The sequence below is a fragment of the Hyalella azteca genome, unplaced genomic scaffold (assembly GCF_000764305.2).
Source record: "Hyalella azteca isolate HAZT.00-mixed unplaced genomic scaffold, Hazt_2.0.2 contig5386, whole genome shotgun sequence".
Lineage (NCBI taxonomy): Eukaryota > Metazoa > Arthropoda > Malacostraca > Amphipoda > Hyalellidae > Hyalella > Hyalella azteca.
In genome coordinates, this window is record NW_025935579.1 from 1447931 (window position 1) to 1474376 (window position 26446).

The 26446-nt window shown below is 38.5% G+C and overlaps 2 protein-coding genes across 2 annotated transcripts; both read left to right on the forward strand.

The window, feature by feature from the left end:
• The first annotated feature begins 1729 nt into the window (after positions 1 to 1729).
• Positions 1730 to 13932, forward strand: LOC108668996 (COBW domain-containing protein 1). Its single transcript, XM_018156280.2, has 12 exons — positions 1730 to 2023; positions 2429 to 2605; positions 3022 to 3118; positions 3715 to 3806; positions 4937 to 4996; positions 6855 to 6892; positions 7845 to 7891; positions 8350 to 8481; positions 9842 to 9950; positions 11386 to 11520; positions 11991 to 12117; positions 12908 to 13932. The coding sequence occupies exons 1-12, from the start codon at positions 1948 to 1950 to the stop codon at positions 12994 to 12996; spliced, it is 1179 nt and encodes a 392-aa protein (XP_018011769.1). The 5' UTR covers positions 1730 to 1947; the 3' UTR covers positions 12997 to 13932.
• Positions 13933 to 17769: 3837 nt separating this feature from the next.
• On the forward strand, positions 17770 to 20399 carry LOC108668910. Its single transcript, XM_018156168.2, has one exon. The coding sequence runs from the start codon at positions 18050 to 18052 to the stop codon at positions 20189 to 20191; it is 2142 nt and encodes a 713-aa protein (XP_018011657.1). The 5' UTR covers positions 17770 to 18049; the 3' UTR covers positions 20192 to 20399.
• Positions 20400 to 26446: the final 6047 nt, after the last annotated feature.

Sequence of the window (26446 nt, forward strand, 5' to 3'; positions counted from 1 at the left end):
GTAAACTGATGTCAAAACTCTCAACTCACAATAATTTTTTTACCTGGACCTGCCTACAAAGTTTCAAAGTTCAACCTGTATTTTTTGCTGACAAAGCATAGAAACTGCCAATTAAAAGCATGTTTCTACTTGTTGGTTTATCTGCATTTAGATTTGGATTTTGGAGCATGGTGAGTGATTGGTGACACTGAAAAGATCTCCAGACGTCATGCCTTTGTATGTATTGGCTAGCTGCCATGCATCATGCATTCATTTTAAAATTAATTTTTGTCATAAGCAGGGGGAAAAGAAGAGCCAGCCTCAGCCAGGTACTGAATTCAAGATATTGGGACAAGATTTAGAGTTCAGAGATGGTTTGTGTAAAGTATAAGATGAAAGTAATAGGTTAATGAAATAAATGAAACTGGGGATGATAGAGGAGAGGGAGAATTCTTTCAATATAAATATGTTGTTTTGTTGGTTATTGCTAGGTCCCACTTATTGCATGGTATGATGGTATTTTTGGGCATTTGTCACACAAATATTGTTAGCTCCCAAAACACTAGATAATACTTTCTTTCCAATTATACTTTATTGTAAAATACCATTATTTTACTTTTTATTGCTTGTTCCTTTATAGTACCTTCTTTGCCTCCATTCTCTCCAGCCTCCTCCTCTCCCTCATTCTCCATGCACACTCCAAAAAATGCTTACCACTGTCCATCATGGCAGTGGTTACCCCTGGAAGAGTCTGCCACAGCCATTTTCAGGAGTCTGCTCCGGCCATTCTTGAAAAATGTTGTAAATGTAATTATATAAGAATATTTAAGTTTGGAAATTCAATTTCTATGTACCGGTATTCACTATCCTGAGTTGCCAGTTGGAGAGTGGAGACTTATCTGAATCTGTGAATGGGTATATACGGTTTTTAAGATGGCTAAGCAAGCCTAAGTTTGACTGGTTGAGAAATACTACTTGAGATGACCAATCAGTCAATCACCATTCACCAATGTAAATGGAAATTTCTGAATAGATTCTTGTATTAAATATATGAAATTGGAACCAATAAGCTAAATCTGTTTTGACAATTTCCTTGCAAAACCTGCATCCTATTTCATAAATATCTGTGGTAAAGTGAGAATTATACTTCCTTCCATTTTTGATAATTTAAAAAACCTCTCAACACCTTTTTTACCAATTTAAATTATATAAAATTCAAAGTAATAATTTTTTTCATTTATATAGACATACTAAATAGGGTGGAATTTTAGCCTGTTACAAATGCTGGTTCTTTTATAAGTTATATTTAGTGTCCATCAATCTAGCTTCAACTACCAGTCCCAAGGTGCCTTGCATGATCCCAAAATATTTTTTCACTTATGAAGGATAAAGCTGAGTTGACACTTTGTCCTCTGTAAAATAAAAATATATATTTGAACCTCAACTGAAATTCCCAAAATATAAGGCAATCTTCAAGCCAAGAAATAACAAGAGCTGCAAGTTAGCTGCACAGCAATGCAGTGTGATGTGATTCAAATTATGTACAAACTGTATAATTTTACAGTGGAATCTGCATTCTCATCATCAACAAACTTTGAAAAAATTCATTTTAAATATATATATATATATGGTATATATATGTTCTCTCTAGTTAATAACATAATTTGTAGAAAATGTTTAAACTTTCCATGTATTTAAAGTAAATACCGTATAGGCAATGTCTATTTATAGATTGGTATCTATTTTTTAATAGTTTATCATCCCATCAGAGATGATCAGTTGCTCCTAGAAACAATTAATAGAGCTTTTCTAGACCATCAAATTGAAAAATCCAGTTATTCATCTAATTGGGTGAATCTATATTTTCTTAGCATGCTAGCTGAGACAGTGATGCTGCTATTAGCTTCTTTATTTATTGATGTATTTATTTGTTTTCAGTAGAAGTTAGAGTGAGATTTTTGTATTACCATGAGTGAGAGTGAAGAGGATGAACCTCCACAGCTGGTGCTGGTGGACCCTGAGCTGCAGTCCTTGAATGTGAGAGGTAAGCATTAAACTGTCCTGTTGGTCTAGTGTGTAGGTATATGTTGATGATTTCATTTAATAAATGCTCTTTAGGTATTTTCAAATTATTATATGGAAACTACATTTGAAGAGTCACCCTGATGACCTAATTTTTTTTTTGGTTTGTGACATTAGATTTGTCTGTGCTCTATTGTCATCACAATGCACTCATAAGATTACAAATATGAAATAAGTAAGACTTCAATGTACAAATATTGATGCCCATTTTGACCTTGAGTGGGTGATCCTGACTTTGTTTGGCCTGGCATAAAGGCCTATAAATGCTACTTCTGCCCTCTGGTTTTGCTGCATGTAAAAAAGTGTGTCATGATTTGGATCGTAAAGCCATTAATTTCTGCAAGTGAGCATTTCCACATTGCTTAAGGATCCATCGACGGAGCAGCAAACATGTCCGCAAGTCCGTCTGTGAGCCGAGACGAGCGCGTGCCGGTGACGCTGCTCACGGGGTACCTGGGCGCTGGTAAGACCACGCTGCTCAACTACATCCTCAGCGCCAGGCATGACAAGAGGATTGCTGTCATCCTTAATGAGTTTGGTGAAGGTAAGTCATTAATGGTATTACAGGTAATGTGGGTCATTCTAGGACATTATCTATGTGACAATTGCATTAGTGATATCACACATTATTGTATTATAAACACTTGTATTGTATTATGAACACTTCTTCTTCATATCACTGAGCTAATTTAATAATGACAAGTAAATGGTTTCTGGGTCATTCGATATTACGTTTAAGTAAGAGGACTAGTACGATTCCATGTTGCATTTTTTTCACCCTGATCTACTGAAAATTCATCTACATAAATATCATCCTATATGATGCATTATTCCTGAGACACTAATTCCAATGCCCTGTGTGTCTCATTATTTCTTTGCTTATAATTCAGATGACCATGTGTCTGATTATTCCTATGATAATAAATGTTGCTAAAATGTAATGCTCTTGTTTGGTGTCAGGCAGCGCCCTAGAAAAGTCTCTGAGTGTTGGTCAGGATGGCGACTTGTGTGAGGAGTGGCTGGAACTACGCAACGGCTGCCTATGCTGCTCAGTCAAGTCAGTATGTAATAACTGAGAATTTACCTACCGTATATACTTACAAATTGTATTACAATAAGTCTTGGGATTAAATTAATATTCATTATTTAAAATGATAGCTGCAGAAATATAATGGCATTCCAGGTTGCTATCAAAAGGTTATACAAATAAACAAAGATTTTTTTGTTTGTTTCTTGTGACTGGACTAATATAGCAATTGTGTATGTGGTGATTTAACACATCCTTGATTGCTGCCACAAAATAGTTTAGAATAGAGCAGCTATTATTTTTATAAGCATGGAATGTCTTCCTTAGGTCATGTTCTGTAATTTATATGTTTTATGTTATGTGTAAGTTCCCACTCACTGTTGCGTCACTGCAAAGTTGAGAATTCAAGAATTCTATGTAGTAGGGAATTCAATTGAAAGTTAAACTATCGAAATTATTTTCATTTTATTCATACTAATTTTATTTGGAATTGTGGCTAGTTGGAATTAAATTGCAATAAAATTATATATCTTTTAAGTGTAGATTTTTTTTATGGCTGTCAATGGTTGAATGAGTAAACACCCACATTCTAAAACGCAAACGTTCTCATACTTTGATGTGTATAGAGATAATGGCGTCAAAGCCATCGAGAATCTGATGAAGAAGAGAGGCAAGTTCGACTACATCTTGCTTGAGACCACTGGCTTGGCTGACCCTGGTGAGAATTTCAACATAATAATTTAAAATGAGTTTGCATGCGTAAGATATCTCAAGTCGCAATCCTAATGAGTTGGGTATATTGTAAGGTCTATTAATTACTTTAGACTGAGTGAAACTCTCATGTCATGAGGATGTTGAATCAATTATTCAAGAAATTTCGGCTTTAAGATGATGCTATTAATTGACTCAGCAACCAGAATTTTAACTATTCCCTTGTTCTAGTGCTCAACATTTTTGTGAAGAATTTATAGTAATTCGTATTATTCAATTAATAGAGGATTGAAATTAATTGAAATGTTCACATCATTCAAGTTAAAACCACTACTTTGGACAAGTCTTTGTCTACTTTTAGCAACTTTGATGTTATAAGCCCGGCATGACTCGCCAGCGTTTCGTAGTTACGTCGTAATGCCCTACATTGAATTACCATGCGATTGTCTAGAGCTGCCTCATTGACTGCGTGCTGAGGTCTGGCAGCCACCATCTTAACATAACATAGTGATGTCGGCGCTGCAGTGTAGGCCTGATGTGGCCTGTTGCTGATTCTTTTCCTTTTCGTGCCTTGTTCACAGAAGATCTAAAAATCTTAGCGCCGGCCAACCTATGGTTGAACTCGTAATACCAATGCTTCGGACGTAACCTAAACGGTAAACCGTACATCCGGCGCGAAGTAGTAGGTATATTAATCTCAAATGCCAGTAAACCTTCAACTGCAACTACTTAGTTCAAACACGGGCCGACCTACCGTAGACTTACACAAGCTACCTATAACACAAGTGAAATGTTTGATATCGAGGATCACATAGAGAAATGTACAATTTCACATGAATCCTTATTTAGCCGCCTCAAATAAACAATGTCTGTAGAACCTTAATCGCAAATGTATATACAGAAATAAACCTATTTTGTGTGTTTAGTATTATTTTTAAACGTTATTTGCGGTTGTATAGGTATGCGGTATGCCATGCCAAGAGTGACCAGAAGCTTGCTACCTTCTTGACAACACGACGTAATTCTCTGCATTCTTTGATAATCAAAAAATAAAATGCTTGTTCTGTAACAAATTTAAATGTGCCAATCATGATAACAAGAATTTTGTTGTTAGTGAGTTTTCATTTCCGTGTTCAGGTCCCATAGCACAACTTTTCTGGGTGGACAAGCAACTCGAGTGTGACCTCAAGCTGGACGGTGAGTGCATCCTCTCTGAGTTATTTCAGTAGGTTAAGAGTTATTTCTCATCCGTTCTTTAGTATTATACCTCTGGACATTTTTTAGTTCCTACTGGTTTGCTTTAAGATTTTATCATTGATATAAGTTAGAATCGTTTTGATATTACCTATTATTGGTCGGTCATGCTGCAATGTGAGGTCTCCTCATAACATGTCTGTCATGTTGCGATGTGAGGTCTCCTCATAACATGTCCGTCATGCCGCGATGTGAGGTCTCCTCATAACCTGTCTCTTATACACATCTAGATGTGTATAAGAGACAGNAACATGCCTGTCATGTTGTGGTGTGAGGTCTCCTCATAACATGCCTGTCATGTTGTGGTGTGAGGTCTCCTCATAACATGCCTGTCATGTTGTGGTGTGAGGTCTCCTCATAACATGCCTGTCATGTTGTGGTGTGAGGTCTCCTCATAACATGCCTGTCATGTTGCGATGTGAGGTCTCCTCATAACATGCCTGTCATGTTGTGGTGTGAGGTCTCCTCATAACATGCCTTTCATGTCGCGTTACGAGGTTTCGTAACTCTCTATTTTACACACTTTACCAATGTAGAAAATCATATTTGGTCATCGCTTATTTCGGTTTCGTCCAGATATCTTATTGAGCTATTGAGCTCGCGTATTGCACTCATCGCCGTCTCCATCTATTATATAATAACTCTAACACGACTGAAGTTTTTTTAAGCATTGTATTCTTTTATCTATTTATTGTGATAAAATTTGTTACCTTTCTGCTGTCAAATTGAATGAAATCTGTCGAATCGTTGCAGTACATCCGCTGAATTTTGTACCCGGATGATTTTAAGTGGCTCCTTCAATTGGATTGTTAGTGAATATATTAGGTTATCGTCTAGTGAGCTTCTCTATTGGAATGCAACGAGTTAGTTATAGACTGGGTCCCGACTTCCCGCTGCCAGCCTTATACTTAGTTAAAGCTCTCGCTGCCACTTAGGAGCCTCAATCTAATCCTGCTGCGCAAGTTTGAATGTGCCAGGCGGATCCTAGCGAGACTTGAGAACATCGAATTTAGCATTGGCCGATTATAAGGACTTCTTTATTGTTTAATAATGACATTGTTCGCATGCTGCGTTCAACCCAATAGTTTTTCTCTTGGCAAGACTTCTGTATCATTTAATATTGTTTACTTATTGTGAAATTTTTTATTGTTTAGCTATCGTTCAATAAATATGTTGTAATATGTTTTTGTTGTGTTTTTAGGGATTTGAAGATGGTGAGCATCATTTTGAATAATCGATTTGTGCGATGTGAATGCCCTACAAAATTAGACGCGTTTGAGCTGGTCGGAATACAGCCTCTCATGCTTACTAGTGCTTCATATTCTCATATTTTGGCATTTTGTGGTATTTTTTTCTTCAAAATAATATATGAATCCATATTTTGAAATTTATTCACATTTTTGATACCATTACAAGGAGCCATCAGTGAAGCATTACTATACTTATTGCGCTCAGTAACTGTAGGTGCTTAAAAAGAAGCTCTAGTTGATATATAGTGAAAGATTAGAGTCGGTACGAGGTTCGATCCCCTTTTATCTGGTGTCGCGGTATTTCTCTAATATCTTCTTGATGAGAACTTGCGAATTCATCGTCCTTTCCTACGTCATTGGGAAAAGATTTTCAGCCGTTTTGCATTGATCTTCTTGTAGATTCGATTTTGTCTCTGTTTACGTTAGGTACTCTTATACAATCGGTATTAACGTACCGTTTTGTATGTGCATATGTTTGATTATTTTGAAATGAAAGCCTGAATTTCCGTATTTCACAGTTTGTTATTTTATTGACGCGCGTCTGTGTGCAGGGATCATCACGGTCCTGGACTGCAAGCACGCATTGCAGGTATTTTTCCAGCAATGAGTAGTGGGCACACTCAATAAATATAAAAATATAACTCAGTACTCACTGCAGTGAGTGACAGAGAGCGCATTTTCTCGTCGACGAAAACATGAGGTCACGGACGGACAGACAGACAGACGGATATGGCGAGCACAATAGTGCATTTTTTCCATAAATGAGAAAATGCGCTAATAAATTGGTCATATTGTCCGAATAGTCACCCATTTGTGCACGTAGCGCTGATACGCCCTTAACGGAGCGTAAATGCATACTTTCTCAGGGGCATATTTTGATAACCAATAATTTTCCACGAAGTTAAACCTAAAAGTGTGCTTCAAATTAAGGGAGTCGTATGAAAATTTTTCGTTGCAATATTTCACATAAATATATATTCCTGATGGTAATTTTTTTAAGTATTCATTCTATACATGCAAAAGAGCTGTATAATTTATTAAAGAGAAAGGCACCAAATGAAATAGTTTTTTGATTGAATATATTCTCCTTCACTAATAAGCTGTGGACTGCCGTATAAATATACTTGAAATAATTGACAAAGCTCATCAAATTAATTAACTTGAACGTAAATCAACTAACTGGAACTTAAATTAACTAACTTGAACGAGAATTAACCAACTTTTACGTAAATGAACTAACTTGAACGTAAATTAACTGACATAAACGTAAATTGACTAAATTGAACGTAAATTAACAAACTTGAACGTAAATTAACTAACTTTTACGTAAATTAACAAACTTGAACGTAAATTACGTAAATTAACTAACTTGAACGTAAATTAACTAACTTGAACGTAAATTTACTAACTTGAACGTAAATTAACTAACTTGAACGTAAATGAACTAACTTGAACGTGAATGAACTAACTTGAACGTGAATGAACTAACTTGAAGGTAAATGAACTAACTATTCTGACGTTTGCTCACCGTCTTCCCTCAGAACCTCGAAGAGAAGAAACCCGACGGCGTCATCAACGAGGCGCTGAGGTGAGAGCGCTGTCCTTTGTGTTGCATTGCAGTTGATTAGTTCGTTGATGACTAATGCACAGTCATTTTATCATAGATTCCACTCTGCTTTGTGTGGTCATCTAGTTATTTTATACAGCGAGGTTGCGTTGATTTTGGAGTTATTTGTACGCACTAGAAATTTCACACGAAGTTACTTTACCTTTCTTTGATTTGTGTTCTCTTCATCCATCGGGATCAATAAGCTCTAATATAGCAAGAAAGCTTCAACAAGATCGAGAAAATTGTCATTATAGGTACATTTTTGCTTAATTTTATGCTAAGCTTCTTAAATGCAAAAAAATCTAGTAAGAGTTCCATCTAATTTATTTTCGTTTTTAATAATTCTCATTTCTATATTTATGTAGCAAAAGTTAACAATAACTCGAATGCATTTAAAATGAGGTTTGCCATCCATGTTGTACATAATGTTATGACAGGCAGGTTGCCCTGGCAGACGTGCTGCTGCTGAACAAACGGGACCTCGTCACGGCTGACGAGGCCGAGCGTCTCGCGCGCGTCGTCGTCTCTATCAACTCGACGGCTCGTCTCATAACCACGTCGCGGTGCCGGTCAGACCAACCATATATTAATCCCTTTGTCGGCACTTGTAATTCCTGTTGTTAATCGTGTGTCTTTACACGTATTTACTGTTATTAATGCTATAGAAAATTTGGTCCACACATGTATTTAACGTCAATAATGTTATTCGTATCTGAGTGCCTGGAGCCATACAATCAAAAATTTTCAAACTACAAACCTTTTTAACTATTTCGTCCGGCCTTGCAACTCTCTAATACTATGCGTAGCTTAAAACCTGTGGAGTACAATCGAAAATAATTAAGATTTCGTAACTCAGTCAGACAATCAGTGACGGCTTCTCAAACTCAACCTACCAATCGCTGACGAGGGAATTGCCGCGAAGTGTACTTGGGCTGCTGCGTGTACTTTAGCCGCTATACATGTACTTACGTGAATTTTGATAGTACGGCCCTAGTAACTCGAGTTACAGACAGCAGAAAGTGATTTGAATAACATTTTTAGATGGAAATTCTAACCGGCTTGCCGTACTGGAGTCATTTTTCACCATACGGTACTTTCGTATCGAACTTCGTTTCGATACGGAGTTAATTATCGTTATCATTAATTAGTCGTCTCGAGAATCGTTAAAGTGTGTATAGTACCAGTCTAGTGTGTATGGTACCAGCCTCTAAAAGAAACATTTCTCAGTTTCTTCCCCATATCTTTTGAAGAATTGTACTTATGCCAAAATTTATGCCAAAACTCATGAATTTTCAAAGTATTGTATAAACTCAAAAGTTGCCAGCCTTGTAACGCCACTAGTTTTTTGGTTAAGAAGCTAAATTATGCAAAATTAAAAAAACCAACATGTTGAGTTAACATGTTAAATTAATGTTAAAATTGAAATTAATGATAAACATAAAGTTTAAGTGGGACTAACATAAAATAATTACAAAAAAATGTGTTAAGTTTAATCCTTTAGCAATGATGACAAGTATTGCTGAAACGGCGCCCAGGAATTTAGATAAAATTGGAAAAATCTCTGGATTAATTTTGACAGGAAGGAGATTTCTGGTGGGCAATTTTTTGGTTTCATTGCCATTGCCCTGAATGACTGTAGGCCATGTAATAATGTATTTATAATAACTTGATGTATAATATAATAGTATTAAAGAATTTCATTTTTTGGGAGAGGGAAACTTCTCAATGGTATAATAAATTTACCAAAAACCAAAATTTTGTTGTAAGGGAAAATGTGTTTGCTAAAGAAATTCCCCGTTATGAGAATTGTGTTGTCGGTTGTGTAATTTAGAATAATTCGTGTTGTGCAGAGTAGATTATGAGACTTGAGACACCGTTATGAGAATTGTGTTGTCGGTTGTGTAGTTTTGAATAGTTCGTGTTGTGCAGAGTAGATGTGAGTGAGCTGCTGGACATGAAGGCCTACGAGAGTCTGGAGGAGAGCTGCCAGAGCGACCGCGTCGCGCGCTTCACAGCGCCTGCCCCTCATATGGACCTCGTATGTCACCACCGTCACCAAATATAAGCTCACTGTTAGCCTGCTCTTACGTTGTCATGGTTCTTTTCAGCTTTGAAGTTTATCGTTATAAGTATACCGTCAATGACGGTATATTTATAGAGTCTACTTATATTTACTGACGCACTATTTTCTGGCTACTTATATTTTCTGACGCACTATAATTACCCTTGCATTTATCTCACCACTCGACCCTAAGAACCGTATAATGCTGGTCAGAACCACGATTTGGAGTGTTCGATTACCACATAATAACCCCTCAGGGGGGACTTCTGACGGGTGTCTGTACCCGTCAGAAGTCCTATGGGATTTCGCGCTCCTAGGGGGATTGTTCCTGAGCGCCCCACCGCTGAGCTCGCGGTGTCTGACTGCAGGTCTCAGTTGTGGGGTTAAGTTATTATGTAGGTAGGATTCCTTACATCAGCGGGCTGGACATCTGAGACCTTCCGCCCCTTGTGGGTGATGAATAATTGAGACCTTCCACCTCTATGGTGATGTTCATCTTGACTTTCGGTGCGAGATAGCTTAATAGCTGAAGCGCTAGTAAACATTTGGCCACTAAAACTACCACATAATAATCCCAAAGCTGCTTCGATCTCGCTAGAAAGTTTCGGAATAGTTTTGCTTGCATAGTCGATAGTTTCTATTAAAGGCGGCGACTAAAATGCTGTGGCAACGTAAGCGGTATTGACGGTAAACTTTGTCTTGGATCATTTCTCCTCAGAAAACTTTTAACGTAGAAATTTAATCACAGTAGAATGTTAAAAGATGAATTTTTCTATGTATACAATGTTTTATTTATGGGTTAATTATACGTACCAATAATTGTTTTCGATGTAAAAAAATTCAGCAAGCATTTTTTTATTAAAAGTTTTTTCTGTTGAAGTTTTTAAAGGCAAGGAGTAGCAATCCTGCAAATTATGTGTGGAGCTTTGTCTTTAGTTCTTATGGCAATGCAAGTGGCACTCCTATTGATGAATTAACTCGTCTTCATTGATGTTGCTTCAGCTGTTCCTAGTATTGCTTAGCATTCACTCTAGTTTATTCCTGTTACTCAATTTGCATGATATTTTCCGACGCTCTACTCGGTTACTCGATGTAGACTATATGCTGTATACAATATAGTCTGTATATTGTCTATATAAATGCTGCTTCAGCCTCCAGTAAGTCTTGCTCAAGCAGTTTCTAGAGTTTCATTTGCCGTGGATATAAAGACAAATATTTTTTAAAAACTTAACACATCCTCCTCTCGTGTTTCTTTAATGCCATTAAAATAACTTGATAATAACATAATAATAACTCAACAATAACTTGATAATAACTTAATAATAACCTAATAATAACTTAATAATAACTTAATAATAACCCAATAATAACCTAATAATAACTTAATCATGACTTAATAATGATCCACCAGAAAGTTGGGACTGTGAGCCTGGAGTGCCCGGGCAGCGTGACGCAGGCTGGGCTAGACTCCCTGCTGGCAGCGCTGCTGTGGGAGCGCTCCCTCACCGACGCCTCGGGACGACCTGCCAACATATACAGGATGAAGGTGGGGGCAGGGGCTTCTCAAGTGTGTTCTTTGTGGGCTAGTCTAGTTAGTTTACAACCTCCAAACTCGGCTGGCCCGGAGTCTATGCAATGGTACCTTGGTTCAGAGTGTCCAATGGGGATGTGTGTTCAAAGTGGTGATATTTAAAATTTTTGTAAAAAATCCTGTTTTGTTTATAACCTATAGACTCAACTGGTGTTAGGAGCTGTAAGCTTTTAACAATTTTGATTTTATTGAAATTGTTGGATGGTATATGTGTTTCGTTTAGAAACGCAGGGCACGAAGAATTCGATAATTTTTGTTTTGTTTTCAGACGTTTTGAGTGCTTAACTGTGGAAGCAGCTTGTCGCTATCGGTTGAATGGGCATTGACAGATTATCATCCACAGTTTGTTAGACCTTCCAACGTGCTGGAAATGTCACCTCGCTTAATCTATATTAAGAAGCTTTAATTTTGAGCTTATGCCGCAGGGCGTAATGTCGGTACGGGAGGAGGCGTGCCAGGTGCTGGTGCAGGCCGTGCAGGAGCTCTACGAGACGGACCTGGGCAGCGCATGGCGGGAGGGCGACGTCAGGTACTGCAGGCTCATACTTATAGGTGAGAACTGCAGTTATGCGGTTATTTATTATCATTGTTTTTAATGCCTACTGATAAATACTTTGTTACGGGCTGAAGGGAACGATTTATTGAGGAACAAGTTCCTGAGAACTGCATTAGTTTATCATCATGGTTTTAATGCCTATTGATAAATACTTTGTTACGGACTGAAGGGAGCGATTTATTGAGGAACAAGTTCCTGAGAACTGCAGTAAAGCAGCATCACAGTTCCATGATACAAGGGCGAGTATTTGTTCCGGGTTGAGGGAAACGAATAAGCAATGAACAAGTTGTTGATCAACTTGTCATGAAGGCAAGGTAATTAAACTGTACAAAGCGATGACCACTGAAAATGTTGGTGCCTTCATGCTGGTTTATACGTTCCATAATTGTTCCGCGACCTGCACAATTATTATCGTTAGTATCGTGATGAATGATTTCCCCTCAACTTTTATTCAATGCGTCTAAAAATTTCTAAGCGGCGTTAAACCTGATCACCTAATGAGTCTCTGTCCGTGCAACTCTTTCCTGGTAAAGAAAAATTGTGTAACGAATATTAAATTCTGGTGAATTTGACCTACGTGGAGATTGTGTGAGGCTAGATTCTTTAATGAAACTGTCCTGTGTGAGCTATTAGGTATATTTAAGTTTCTAAATATGGCCTTCTGATTACCGCGCGTTACAAGGTTGAAAGATGTAATCCATCGTATGCAAAACTGAGCTTAACCGTTATCGGATAATCAAAAGTTTTATAAATTGAATACAAATTCAGTAGTATTTATGTTGGCAGGTGAGAACTTGGAGAAAACAGCCCTAGAAAGATTCCTCGCTACTTATATACAAGAAGAAGTTCAAGGTCTACCCATGGATGCGTCGTGACCAGCGCCATCATTAACTATAATTTAGGTTTATTTTCTTTACTTATAATCTGGTTCACGTGTCACTGCAAAGTTTCGTTGATTACGCTATGCGTTTTTTTATGTTATTTTCATTCAAGCCAGATAATTTTTTGCTATTTCATAGCGTCTTCATAGATCTAAAATTTTAGTTCTGACTCGTTAAGAATTACTCGACTACATCCAAAACCACTCTTTTTTTAAATCGGCTTTCCATTAAGCTTTTGATGCCTAATGAATTTTTTTTACTGGCGTCATTTTCTGTTGCTAGGTGATATTAGTCTAAAATTCGTTAATACTCTGCATTTTTTTTTCTAACTGTTCTATGATGAAGTAGCCCCTGCTAGTATGTCATGGTACTGTGTTTTTGACTTTCCGAGTAAATTTGGCTGAAACTGCTAACTGCTTCTTTTTCATGATATATCCATGTTGAGTATGTAATATTGGTGATTGTTATAACTTGAGGTTCAAGATTGTACGTTTCCGTCTAAAGCAGCCTCATTATGCACATGGAATTTAGACCCAAACTTAAAATTGTAGAATTTCGTTCTGAAACTGTAGGAAGTCGTAAGACATTTCATCTATACTCTTGCCTGTTATTTTTTACTTTGCTATGAAGGAAATAATCGAGGCAATCATTACTTTTTCAATAATTCAGCAAGTTTTCGCCTAGAGTGCGCAGTAAACCCCAGTTTCAGCAAATGCGCTCGACGACTCATTTCTATTGCTCAGATACACATTTTGATAATCTGATGTGTGTGATTTTTTGTTTTAAAACAGTGTGAAAACTGCCTTTGGACTGAATTTTATTGCCTCATTCTTCTACGTAAGATCGGTTCTAGTTTGAATAGCAGAGTTATTTCATAGTGAAGTATTCGATAAGCTTGATAATTTAAAAAATAAATGTACCGACGTTTAACGCGTCTATTCCTATCATCAATCCCTTTCTCTGGATTTGGATCCTTTCCAGTAAGTTGGCTCACCGTTGGCTTTAAGCCAAATAAGAATTATAGCCGCGGTTCGTTTACTGTCTAAGCCATATAAGCAACATAATATTTGGCTTAATTCTAAGGAATATAAGCGGAATTGCCGCAGTATTCATGGTGCTGCAGCGCTCGGTATCTTCCCTCGTGTGTCTTCTCACCGCGAATTGGTCGACGGGATTGGATGTGGGGCGGCCTGACAGCCTGGGCTGATTGCTTCTTGGCGGTAGGGACACAATGTTCCTGTTTTCCAGCTCTAAATCTAATAAATTACAATAAAGCTAATTTCCATTCTTATAAGATATTGGATTATTTTAAAGCTCTGCAGTTGTTGTTATTCATCGATATTATTTGCGATGGATAAGTTAGGATGAGATTTATACAGACGCTCTAATAAGTAAAGGCTCCGTAGAGTTTATGCTGTCGACAGATGTAACCAATCCATTGGCTTCAAGAGAAATTCTCTCTTTTTCATTAGCACAAGACCATTTCTGGCATCCAAGGACCCGATTGGATAGGCGGCTCGTTGGAAAGTTGTGGTGATGAAACGAGTTAAGGAATCGCCCTGCGAGTGGCGAAGCGGTCAACTAATTTTTCTGCAGAGACTGACGTTGAGATTGTTGAACGCGTATAAATGTTAATTAAAAAATATATTGCAATGATTATGATATGAAAGTTTACAAATGATATGAAAGTTTACAAGAGGCTTATAAGATAAATAATTGTAACAAATGTCCCAAGCAGTCGGTATTGTTAATTTTGTTTTAAATAAATGTCGAAAAGACGCAGTGTGATGAAAAAGCGTTCGTTAATCATTTGAATAAATCCCTGACATAGTCAGTTTCCTTAATTACTTGTTATCAAATGAAAAGAAGGGTTCATAATTTATTACTAAATGAAAAGAGAGGTTCGTAGCTTATTATGAAATGAAAAGGGGCGGTTTGAAACTTGTTATCAAATGCAAGGAAGGGTTCGTAACTTGTTATCAAATGATAAGTCGGGTTCATAACATGTCACCAAATGAAAAGAGGAGTTCGCAACTTGTTATCAAATGAAAGGAAGGGTTCGTAACTTGTTATCGAATGAAAAGTGGGGTTCATTGCTTGTCACCAAATAAAAGAGGGATGCGCAACTTGTTATCAATTGAAAGGAAGGGTTCGTAACCTGTTACCAAATGAAGAGACATGGTTCGTAACTTGTTACCAAATGAAAAGAGGGGTTCGTATATAGCTTATTATGAAATGAAAAGGGTGGTTCGTAACTTGTTATCAAATGAAAAGGGGCGTTCATAACTTGTTACCCAATGAAAGGATGGGTTCGTAAATTGTTATCAAATGAAAAGAAGGGTTCGTCACTTGTCACCAAATGAAAGGAGGGGTTCATAACTTGTTATCTAATGAAAAGATGGGTTCATGACAACTGTTACCAAATGAAAGGAGGGGTTCATAACTTGTTATCTAATGAAAAGAGGGGTTCATGACATCTTGTTACCTAATTAAAGGAGGGGTTCATAACTTGTTATCAAATGAAAAGGGGGGGGTTCATGACAACTTGTTACCTAATTAAAGTAGGGGTTCATAACTTGTTATCAAATGAAAAAGAGGGCTTCGTAGCTTGTTATCAAATGAAAAGAAGGGTTAATAACTTGTTACTAAATGAAAGGAGAAATAAATGAAAATAACTTGTTACCCCGATCAAGCATTTGGCAAAAAACTGATTATCGAATCCTGCCGCATCAAATTTATTTCTTCTTAATCCCAATGAAGTGACAAAAATCAAACTCCAAAAACGTTACTTCTGCATATGTGGATTGTTTGTACAACCATAATTCTTGTTATGAATTTTCACAAATATCGATATCCGTGTGAGAATTACTATTGTATTCTGGTATTGGCTGGATGTTTCACGTAAATAAACAGTATGAGCTTTTCTTCGTATAAATGATTCAAAACCTTCCTTGTGGGTGGCGAATATATATGATAAAAGCTTTCGGGATGTGCAGCACAAATATGTTCGTATTCATCCCAACAACGCATCCATCAAATAATGTAGCAATATGCAAAGTGTGTGATTACATTGCCCTTTACACGCGTGAAAAAAGAAGAGTGTCAAGTAGCTGAGTGAACAAATCTGGTTTCTAGCTAATCACTTGCCGGCCATGCAGGGTTTCTGTAGCGGTGCTAGAGAGCTCAGCCACGTCACTTCACAGGTTTCTCTAAACCCATGCGAGCTCCAAGCTTTATTTTAACCTGGCTTTAGAGCTCACTTCTTTGCAGCGATTCAGTTGTGCATATTTCTGCATGTCCGACGTTACTTTATTTGTTCCCTTGGTTGCTTTGTAAAGTTTAAGGCAGCTCTGCTTCAAGCTGGACGGTTTGCGGATATGTATTTCTGCCTGCCTGTATGCGATCATGACAAAATAATTAAGATACGAATTTGAAAAAAAATTATACTGTAAGCAGGACATTTAGGAGTTACTTTTAATACAAAAATGTTACCGACAGTTCCTCCCGAGAGCAGATATTTCGCTATCTAGTTGAGACTGTGTAAAATTTTGCCTGCGCCGTAATAATTGCTATATCTTGCGCGTATTTAATATACACCGCATAGCACTAAATTATCGATCTCCCTGTTGTATCAACTCTGTCTGAAAGATCTCGTAATGAGAAGACATGGAGTTGGGTGCTATGCATTAATATATTGCAAGTTGATTTGAATTTTTGTAATGTTCCAATTGCCATGGCTTCGAAGTTCACACTATATATACTTGCCGGAGATCTTTTCAAAAGTATTCGATCACAATACTAAATACGTTGACGATATCTTTTCAGCTAAAGGTTGAAATCAGCAACAAGCTAACTTAGGCGGATGTAGATAAAAAAAAATGATGTGCATCAAAAGTTCCAAGTCAAATTGTAATCAAAAGTTTATTATCCTGATATTATCTTATGAAGAAAATAACAATTTTACTCTCTTTTCAAAAAAACTCTAGAATGGCACATACTTTGATGTCTCCCGTAAAATTTCTAGCAAACAGATATTGCGATAATACGCTGCGCCTGATCAGAGCTAACACACTCCGTATTATTTTACGACAACTGTGATGTTGTCTACGAGTGTATATTTGCTGCGCTCTTGCCAACAGAAGCAATTGCTTTGGGCAGCGTTTCGACCACACCAATTTTCCGAGATCCCCAAAAGCCTTTCTGAGCTGTTGCAATCAAGCGAGAAATGTTTCACTTAGAGCGCGACGGATAAGTTTTACACTCAATGTGAAGGGGGCGCTCCGTATATACAGACGACTGCTCGGTGTCGAGCATTCCTTCCCGTTTTTACTTGCTTTGCTTATTGCTTCACTACGCTCCCAAACACCCATTCGGACACTAATATCGCTTAATTATAGGCCAGTTTTACAAATTAGTGATTCCATAATCGTGTTTGCATCTTACATCTACTGCGTGTTACGGATGAGTTGAAAGAAACGTGCTGTGACTCGGATAAAATTAGCATTGCTTCCTCCTCCCTCAGCACCTCCTTCACGAGCCCATTGGTTCCACCTCATTCTGAGGTTCGTGTGGGCCATTCGTTGTGCTCTGCAGCTCCTCCTCCTGAGGGACTCGAAGAGCTTACGCCAGTCGCGCATTGGCCGACGGCCGTCAGACGTCACTCTCAGTACAGTCGCCTCAGCTGCGCAGAGGCCTCAACTAGCACGACAGGAATGATAATATATGTGTTGTATGTGGTGGTGTGTTCGCTCGCAGCTACCAGACAAAGTGTGATAAAACCATTAAGATAGCGAGGCGCGTGCCAGTCTAGAGGGCGCTCTCATCTCGGTGTCACGGGCATCCTCTCGTTTACCTCACGTGGCTGCCGCTTCTACATGTCGTTGCTGCAGCTATAAGCAAGCCAATGTGTACTTAATGTGATTCAATCATTAATATTGTAGAAGTGGCTATTATTATAAAACGTGACGAAATTCCACGTGTTTTTTTCATTTAATGGACGTTATTTTCACTCGTAAATTTTGGTGTGTGCCCGAGTGCCATTTAAACTATGAATGCGCCTGCCGTCTGTAGCAGTGAGGCCCTGTGGCCCCAGTCTATGGGGTCGCCCGGTGATCAGGCGCAACTGCTGTCGCCCAAGTCCATGGACGGCGGCGTGTCTCTGCTTCGGGACTCAAGATTTCTTGCAGCTTCACAGGCGAATTTCTTTAGTGTTGGCGGGTTGGTGCACAGGACAATGGAGAATGCGGACGGAATTCATTCTGTCGATAACAATTTTTACGACTCTCCGCTTCAAGAATCAGAGTCATTAGTCGATCGAACGTTTCTTGATCGGCACATTCAAAATCGTCCATATCCTGTCGAACGACAGTCCATAGTAGATCGAGGATTGTTAGAACGTTTATCTGCTGATCGTTGGACAGAGAACCGGTCTGGAATTCGTCTTATTGATCGTTCTGTCCTTGAAAGATCACTCATTGAACAATCAATTCTGGAGAAGCAAGTTCAGGAGCGCAATAACACTTTCAACGTCGACAAAGCGAATAATGCTAGAATAGCTCAGCAATATCCTTTCTTTTTCTTTCCTCAACAACATCCGGGCTTTCCTCAATTAAATCCTAGCTCCACTGAAGATTTGATGCGTTCGCACTCCACCAATAGCGTTATTGAAGAAATAGAATCCAAGCCAGTCATCGATAATATCAATTTATCTAACTACCAGTTAAATATGCTACCCAAGAGTGAAGAAATTGACCGATCTGATACAAACGAAGCAGGAAAATCTATCGACTCTCTGGAATCGCCGATGAATTTCGAAGAATGTCCAGTAGGTGAGATAGAGGCACATGAAAATCAGCCGACTGAATTCCCGGCCAAACGAGAACCAGATGAAAATTATTCTGCAGAACCCAGCTGTCACACTTCAGGAGTTGTTATAGAGGGACAGCCAACTGAGGATAAAGTTCCTGAGAACGATGAACATAAAGCCACTGAGTCCGAGAAAAGAGACGGAGGTGATAATGATGACTCGGAAAACGCAGATAAGAAGAATGGTTTAGTGAAGCCTCCATACTCGTACATAGCTTTAATTACAATGTCAATTCTCCAGGCACCTAAAAAACGAGTGACGCTCAGTGAAATTTGTGAGTTCATAATGACCAGATTTCCGTACTATAAAGCCAAGTTCCCAGCATGGCAAAACTCAATCAGACACAATCTTTCTCTTAACGATTGTTTCGTTAAGGTTCCTCGAGAACCAGGAAATCCCGGAAAAGGCAATTACTGGACGTTAGATCCTGGAGCAATCGACATGTTCGACAACGGTTCATTTCTGCGGAGGCGCAAGCGTTACAAGCGACAACCCTCGTTGGATTTTTTCAACGACCCTCACGTGTTTTCGTTGTTTGCATCCGGTATGATGGATCCCTTCCAGCAGCAGCAGCTTCAGCAGGCTGCAGCCCTGCTACGCCCTCCTCACCCGATGCTCGTCAGGCCTCCCATGCATCAGAGCATCGTCCCTCACCCGATATACTTGTCTCAGCTCGGTGGACTTCCCTTTGGATTACCACCATTTGACATCAGTCGACACACTAGACCTCTAATGCCACTGCAGGGAACTGCAAGTGCCGCAGGAGGTCCCCTTCTCCACCCAACTCCTGTGAAGCCCTTACCCTTACCAGCACCAGGCATGACGCAACAAAGTCTTGGTCTTGACAAACTAAGGGCTGTGTATCCGTCCTCACCTGCTTCCCCGCCTCAAGGAGTCACTCAGGCCAGGCCTTATCATCCCTTCACGATCGCCTCACTGATTGGAAACGACGTCGGTGATCGAACAGAAGAAGAAAACGGAGACACGTCCGTCTCTCCAACATGCTCCAGTCCGTCTCCAATATCACCGTCGTCTTCTAAATTGAGCATCCCCCTCACACCAACCTCCAGTCAAGATTGTCACGTTCCTTATTCAGCATCTTCGTCTTTTTCAAGTGCTTCTTTGTTGTACACAGCTATTCCTTCTTCTTCCCCTCCATCGCTGGAGGTTACAACTCCATCTTCAATTAATCTCTCCGGCCTTCAGGGTTCGGTCGGGCGGCTCTCACCTCCGGTGTCTGCGGCCAACCTCTCCGCCACGACCATGGCGCTTGACAAGCGTCCCTTCTTACACGCGTCACTCTTGCACTCAATGGCCCAGTAATCATTTGTCACTATTTTTAAGAAAAGTTTAAAATATTTATTTTATAATTTTCTAGTAAATTGGGAGAAAATCATTCGTAATCGTGCAAGTCGTGAAGATGAAAACTTGGTGAGATAGCTCTTCTCTGTTGTGCATTTTTTTCGCAAAATAATTTGTTGTTAACTCCTCAATGCACTGATTTTCGTTTTACATAGTTTCGTGGTTTCTATTTAAGATACAATCAATTTAAAAATGTTTGCACTATTCAAATTTTTAAATAATTCGGAAACCCTACTTGAAAACAAAATTTATAACTGATTTAAAGTTATTACGTCATCTAACGGTTGTTTTTCGAGCTCAAAGTAAGCATTTTCCAATTATTTTGGTAAATTTACATAAATTCAAAAAATTCAGCTGATGACCGTCTAATCGATAAATAGAATGCCATTGAGGGAAAGTGTCGCATCGTTTTGAAAAAATGTTAATTGAAGTGTCGTATCGTCCTTGATCCAAACTATTTCCAGGACATTTTAGATCGTCGCGGGTTTGTCTGTAAAATTTCTAAAAAATATTTGGTGACCATAACATTTTGTTGGCTTTTTGCGTTGTAGCCCGGTTGACGAATGCTTTGAATATAAATCATTAAATTTAAGTTTTGTATAAAATAAGGAAAAATTACTCAATATGCGTTAAAAAAAATGTTAAAACCCAGACTCGAAGTTTCTTCTTGAAAGTTAGGCAAATATATTTTGAGTTAGAGCTATATTCATTAATGCAAAAAATTGCAACCAAAATAATGAAACATTTACAATTATAAATGATCAGCTTCACCCTTTTTTCTACTGCAGTTTCTAGTTCCTTGGTATAGGACCTCTATGATTCAGAGTTTTTTCCTCGGTGAATCTTACAAAATGCATGAGTAAATTTTGGTGTTGATTATTGGGGTATATGGTCGAAGTAACCGTTGTTGTTGAACGGAATTAATGTTTTTATTTGAAAGATCCCAAATCTGGTATAATGGAACTTGCATTACAAATGTTGTCACGCAGTCTTGGAACTACTCTAGCTTAATTGCAACTACCACAAATTATTGACTCTATTAGCCGATGATTTTTACGCAATTCCCAACATAAGATTTGTTTAATTTAACTCAACGTTATTCATTTTTTATGTTGGCAGTCCCGGTCTAATAAAAGAGTAGTTGTTGGCCTATAATAAATTACTCGTTTGGCCCAAGTCTTCACACCTTTTATTAGTTTTATGATAGCGCAAACATTAGACCCCAAAATATTATTTTTAAATCGAAAAAATCCATACCAAAGATATTGATTAGGCTGTACATAATAATGCCTGCTGCACATATATGAATTGATATTCATCGTTTAAGTCCAAACTGAGAATTCTGTATCATAATATACAATATGAAGGCGTGTCGGGAAAATTCTGTTATTTCACAATAACACCACGACTCATTTCAGAGCTTTGCTATAGAAGTTAACTCCGATTTTTCAATGTGTGTGAGTGTGTGCGTGGAAGAAGATGAAGTTTTAAAATAAAAACGTAAACTACATGTCTAAATTATTGTCGATAGGAATAATTCAACTCAGATTATTTGTCGAAGTGATATAAGATAGTGGTATAAGTGATAATACATGATTATATCGTCAATTTATGTTACGGTTTGATTTGACGCTGATTTCACAGTCACGACTCAATGCCCGGTCACCAAATTTTAGTTTGATCTACATAATGAATGCTTCTCATCAAGCCTATATAAGAATTAGTTTCTACTTTAATGTATAGGGTGATTATCTATTAAGATGAGAAACGTAGTTGGAATAATCGACGTCACAAACAGTATATAATCAAAAACTACGGCATTGTAAAAATTATATCACATTTTTGGGGAAATTCACATTGTGTTTATTTGTACATTTTGTAATTAAAATTATACGCTGTTACATAAACAGCTCGTACATTTTCAATGTGGAACTATACTTTAGGTTTTCCCGTGTACAATGAATGAATGTATAGAAATGTGCATACCAGCTGTTAATTTCCTCGCCGCCCGTAATTGTGTATAAATAGATGAAAATATGCGTGGGTTAAACTCTGCATAATATTTCCCGTAAGGAGCTTGTGTTTTGTATATATTGGGTGAAATCTAAGTGCAGCATTTAGATGGGCGATACTTGAGTTATGGATATTGTAAATATCTATAATATGTACACGATGTGCTGGTGCTAATTATTTAAATGTCTTCTAATAAAAGTCTGATATAAGTTGTGTTGTATATTCATCCTCTTATATCGATATTGCTCCAGTATCAGTGATAATGATCAGTTCAATTTACTCATATGAAATGAGAATTCTCCAAATAATTGAAAAACTTGTATCTATTTACTAATAATTTTCTGAAATGATGCTTTAGCCTGAAAACACAATTAAATTATATGTTCATACATCATTCGTGCATTAGAGCAGGAAACTTTCTTATATTATGGCGTGGTAAATTTATTTATTTGTCCATTTGAATTCGTCCTCTTTCTAAGTGCCAAGATTCCACACCCGGAACTGAAAATATAGTTCGTGCAACAGGCAAAAGAAAGGCGGTCATCGCTATCGTAATTCTCAACTTGATGCTCGACTTTTAATGCGGATGTCGGTGCGAGCTAACATGCCCAATTTTCCAAGCGCTTCCTCGTCAACACAATGTAGAACGTATTGGACATACGCAAGCCCATGCAGACCTTAATTTGTTTGGCTCAATTCGTCGTTCCTGAACGACAAGCCTGGCGCTGCCAGCAGAGCGTGAGGGCGGCCTGTTCAGCCCTAAGAGGCGTAAGGGCTTTCCTGGAAAAGCCTTGCTCTTGTGTTCGAGTCCAATAATCTCCTGAGCAAACCATCCTGTGCCCCTGGCAAACACGCACCTCACTTCACTTCTTCAAGTCAAAACTCCTCACAATTTTATTGATTTGCTTGCACTGGAACTACTTCCCTGTACCCAGCCGTGTTCCAAACGCCGTTGCATCGATTCTTCTACGTTTTCACTCAAACCCCTTTATGCGTGAAAAAAGCCTTTATAATTTGTAAATAATATTATTTAAAATATTACTTTTTAACCATTTAAGTAAACTCAAAAACCTTTATAATTAGTTATTCAAACATTCATCGCGGGTTTTGTACAAAGTATGTGAAGTAATAGAAACAATAAAGTCTACATGAAAAATTGTTTTAGAATGACTTAGACTCTGTACATAGTTTTTTAAAGTTGTTTAATATTCAGAATTTTCGTAGGGTAAGTGGCACGCTATGAACATGAAATAATTGTCTGCCGCAAAATAGCGAATATTTCTCAAGTATTAATCAGTCATTGTTCAACAAGCGAGACGCAGAAGTTGTCCATGTGGAGCAATTTCTCTTTTAAGTCTTCATCACGGGAGTCGCAGAGTTTGCTGAGACTCAGCAAACAGTTGCCCTAGTCCTAAGACGATTATGGAGCAAGGATATTAAGATGGAAAATGGTCCAGAACTTAGAAAAGTCAACATTGCGATGGCTTGTTGAGCTGCGCATCCAAACAGAGGGAGAGCTGAAGGACTCTCAGTCATTGTGTGCTTTGCGCGGCTCCCGCCAGACGGCGCTCTTCTTCACGGAGCTTCCTAGTCTCGCCACGCAATGACTCTTGTTCCGTATATGAGGAAAACGACTTGTCAGATTATTTCTTGAGATATAGACAGCCAGAGTTATTGCAATAATAGGTCGGAAGCGCTCATCTTTATGTATCATACACAAACTGCATGTACTAGCAAGACTGAATTGACACTGAGCGGGCGACTATCACAACACTATTGAAAGTTTTTTTTGTTATACAGTCGTACAACGCCACACATACACTACACGAATTAAATGATTTGTCAACAACTCTATTGTTGTGAATTATTAATGCCATTCTTGTCGAAAATTAAGATAATAGCAGCAAGCGGAATTTCTACTTCTGATGGCATGCACTAAAGTTGTCTCATTAATCCACTATAATCAACATACTCGACGCCATCAAAGAAAAATATCGTAATATTTTTGAGCAATTAAATGTTTTGAATTCGGGTGATAATAAAGCGTTTTAATCTGGTAAAATGGTACAAGCAAATTTTTTTCATTTATTTTTATTACGATATATTAACCCTATTTAAAAACTATCCTGAAAATACATGCCTTGCGTAAGCCATCCATGGGAGTAATGTTTGCCTCCGTTATTGCTGTGAAAATGTTTCCCGCTCCAACTTACACTTTCGTCAGTTTGGGTTGATACGTTGTTTTGTGTTTGTGTAGCTCTACAAATACCAGAACAGCACTTTTATTATGATTACTACAAACAACTCAAGGCAAGTACGAAACATTTTGCGTCTATTTTGCTATTCAATTAAAAGTTAAAAGTGAGGTTGTTGGCCTATACCGGTTAAAAAGATAGAAATTTTTTCTAGAAAACACAGAGATAAAAAAAACTGCATGAGCGATGAGAACTGTGCAATTTCCATCTGTTAAGCCCAAGTCGAGGTCGTACTATTGTTGCCAACTACCAACGTATATGTAATTACTCATCTCGATGATCGATCCTTGTTCATTCGCGCACAATTTTGAATTAGCGATTTCAAGTTTTATTCGGCGCTTTTAGCCATGCATCTGGATGTACTTTTTTCATCAATGGTTCACGATCGCACTGCAGGTTGTGAATGATATTCAAATTAACTCTGAATAAATGTACAATTTTGCATATTTTACAATATATTGATATTCCGCGGCCAAATTTGTCATTTGTGTGTGCGTTAAACTGTATAAATAAGTGTTAATTCTGTTACATTCCTGCATAATGGTTGTTATTCATTAAACAAATGCATTATTCTACAACAAACGCCCCAATGCCGAGGTCGCTCAATGGCTGAAGCTATATAATGTAGCCGGCAGCGCTGCCGACCCGGAGCCCCATTTCTGCTGGACTCTATTATGTAGGGCGGGCTTTTTATTTATTTTCAGCAGGGGTTGTTAGAGGATGTTTGCTCGAGGGGCATTAGTGAGGGAAGGTATCACTAAGACTCATCGCAGCCATTGTTGGGCATGGGAAACTGGGGGGACATCGGGGCATCTGTGACGATCGATGCTGCGTCAGTGAGTGGCAACATGCGGCAGCTCAGTGAGTGGCAACACACGGCAGCTCAGTGAGTGGCAACACACGGCAGCTCAGTGAGTGGCAACACGCGGTAGCTCAGTGAGTGGCAACACGCGGCAGCTCAGTGATAGTGGCAACACGCGGTAGATCAATGAGTGGCAACATGCGGCAGCTCAGTGAGTGGCAACACGAGGCAGATCAATGAGTGGCAACATGCGGCAGCTCAGTGAGTGGCAACACGAGACAGATCAGTGAGTGGCAACACACGGCAGATCAGTGAGTGGCAACACACGGCAGATCAGTGAGTGGCTACACGCGGCAGCAGATCAGTGAATGTTTTTACATTTACATGTTACATCTGCCAAGCCTCGCCAAACATTAAAAACATCGATATCTATTTACTAATTATTATCCCAACACATCAATTAAGTATCGTGGATGCGCGCCTGATCAACCGTATAATGTATTTTTAGCCCCAGATCGGCTTCATGCTGACAAAAATAACACACACGAGATAACTGTTAAGATCAATCATTCCTAACAATGGGACGATTAAGAATATATTGCTTACACCGTGAATGCTTTTTCACAGGTGTTCTTCATTTATTTATAAATTATGCCTAAATATTGAATCGCAGCTCGACCGCGGAGGAGCAGCTGAGTGGTTAGCTGCCTAGCTCCATCCACACTCGGAGAAAGTATTGAGATTTGTCCAAATATAGCGACGCACTACTTGCTTTTATAAAGGTCATTTTGACCCAGTTTGGTATGACAAGCAAACTGCGTATCGCTGCTATACGTACGGAAAGTGTGCCACTATTTGGACAATATGACTCGTGCATTTTTATGATTGTGCACAGAACGAAGGCTCGCCGGCGGGGAGGAGACGATGGCCCCAGGGGGGCCTGTGTCAGTAATGAGCGCTCTAATGCAATTTGCTGGTTATTGGTTATTTAAAAAGCCCTTACTCTTAGGAACAGAGAAAGTTTAGAGGCGAACTGCAGAGAAGGCAAAACTTGCCTCATCTCGTTACGCTGCTGCCTCGTCTGCCGCTGTGGGTCTTAGATCATTTCCCTCCGCTTGATTTATTCTTCTTGAGGGGCTTTCTTCG

Coding starts and splice junctions, on each gene's coding strand:
- LOC108668910 (XM_018156168.2), top strand. CDS start 18,050: ATGAATGCGCCTGCCGTCTGTAGCAGTGAGGCCCTGTGGCCCCAGTCT.
- LOC108668996 (XM_018156280.2), top strand. CDS start 1,948: ATGAGTGAGAGTGAAGAGGATGAACCTCCACAGCTGGTGCTGGTGGAC. Junction 2,024..2,428: donor GCAGTCCTTGAATGTGAGAG/GTAAGCATTAAA, acceptor ACATTGCTTAAG/GATCCATCGACGGAGCAGCA. Junction 3,807..4,936: donor CACTGGCTTGGCTGACCCTG/GTGAGAATTTCA, acceptor TTCCGTGTTCAG/GTCCCATAGCACAACTTTTC.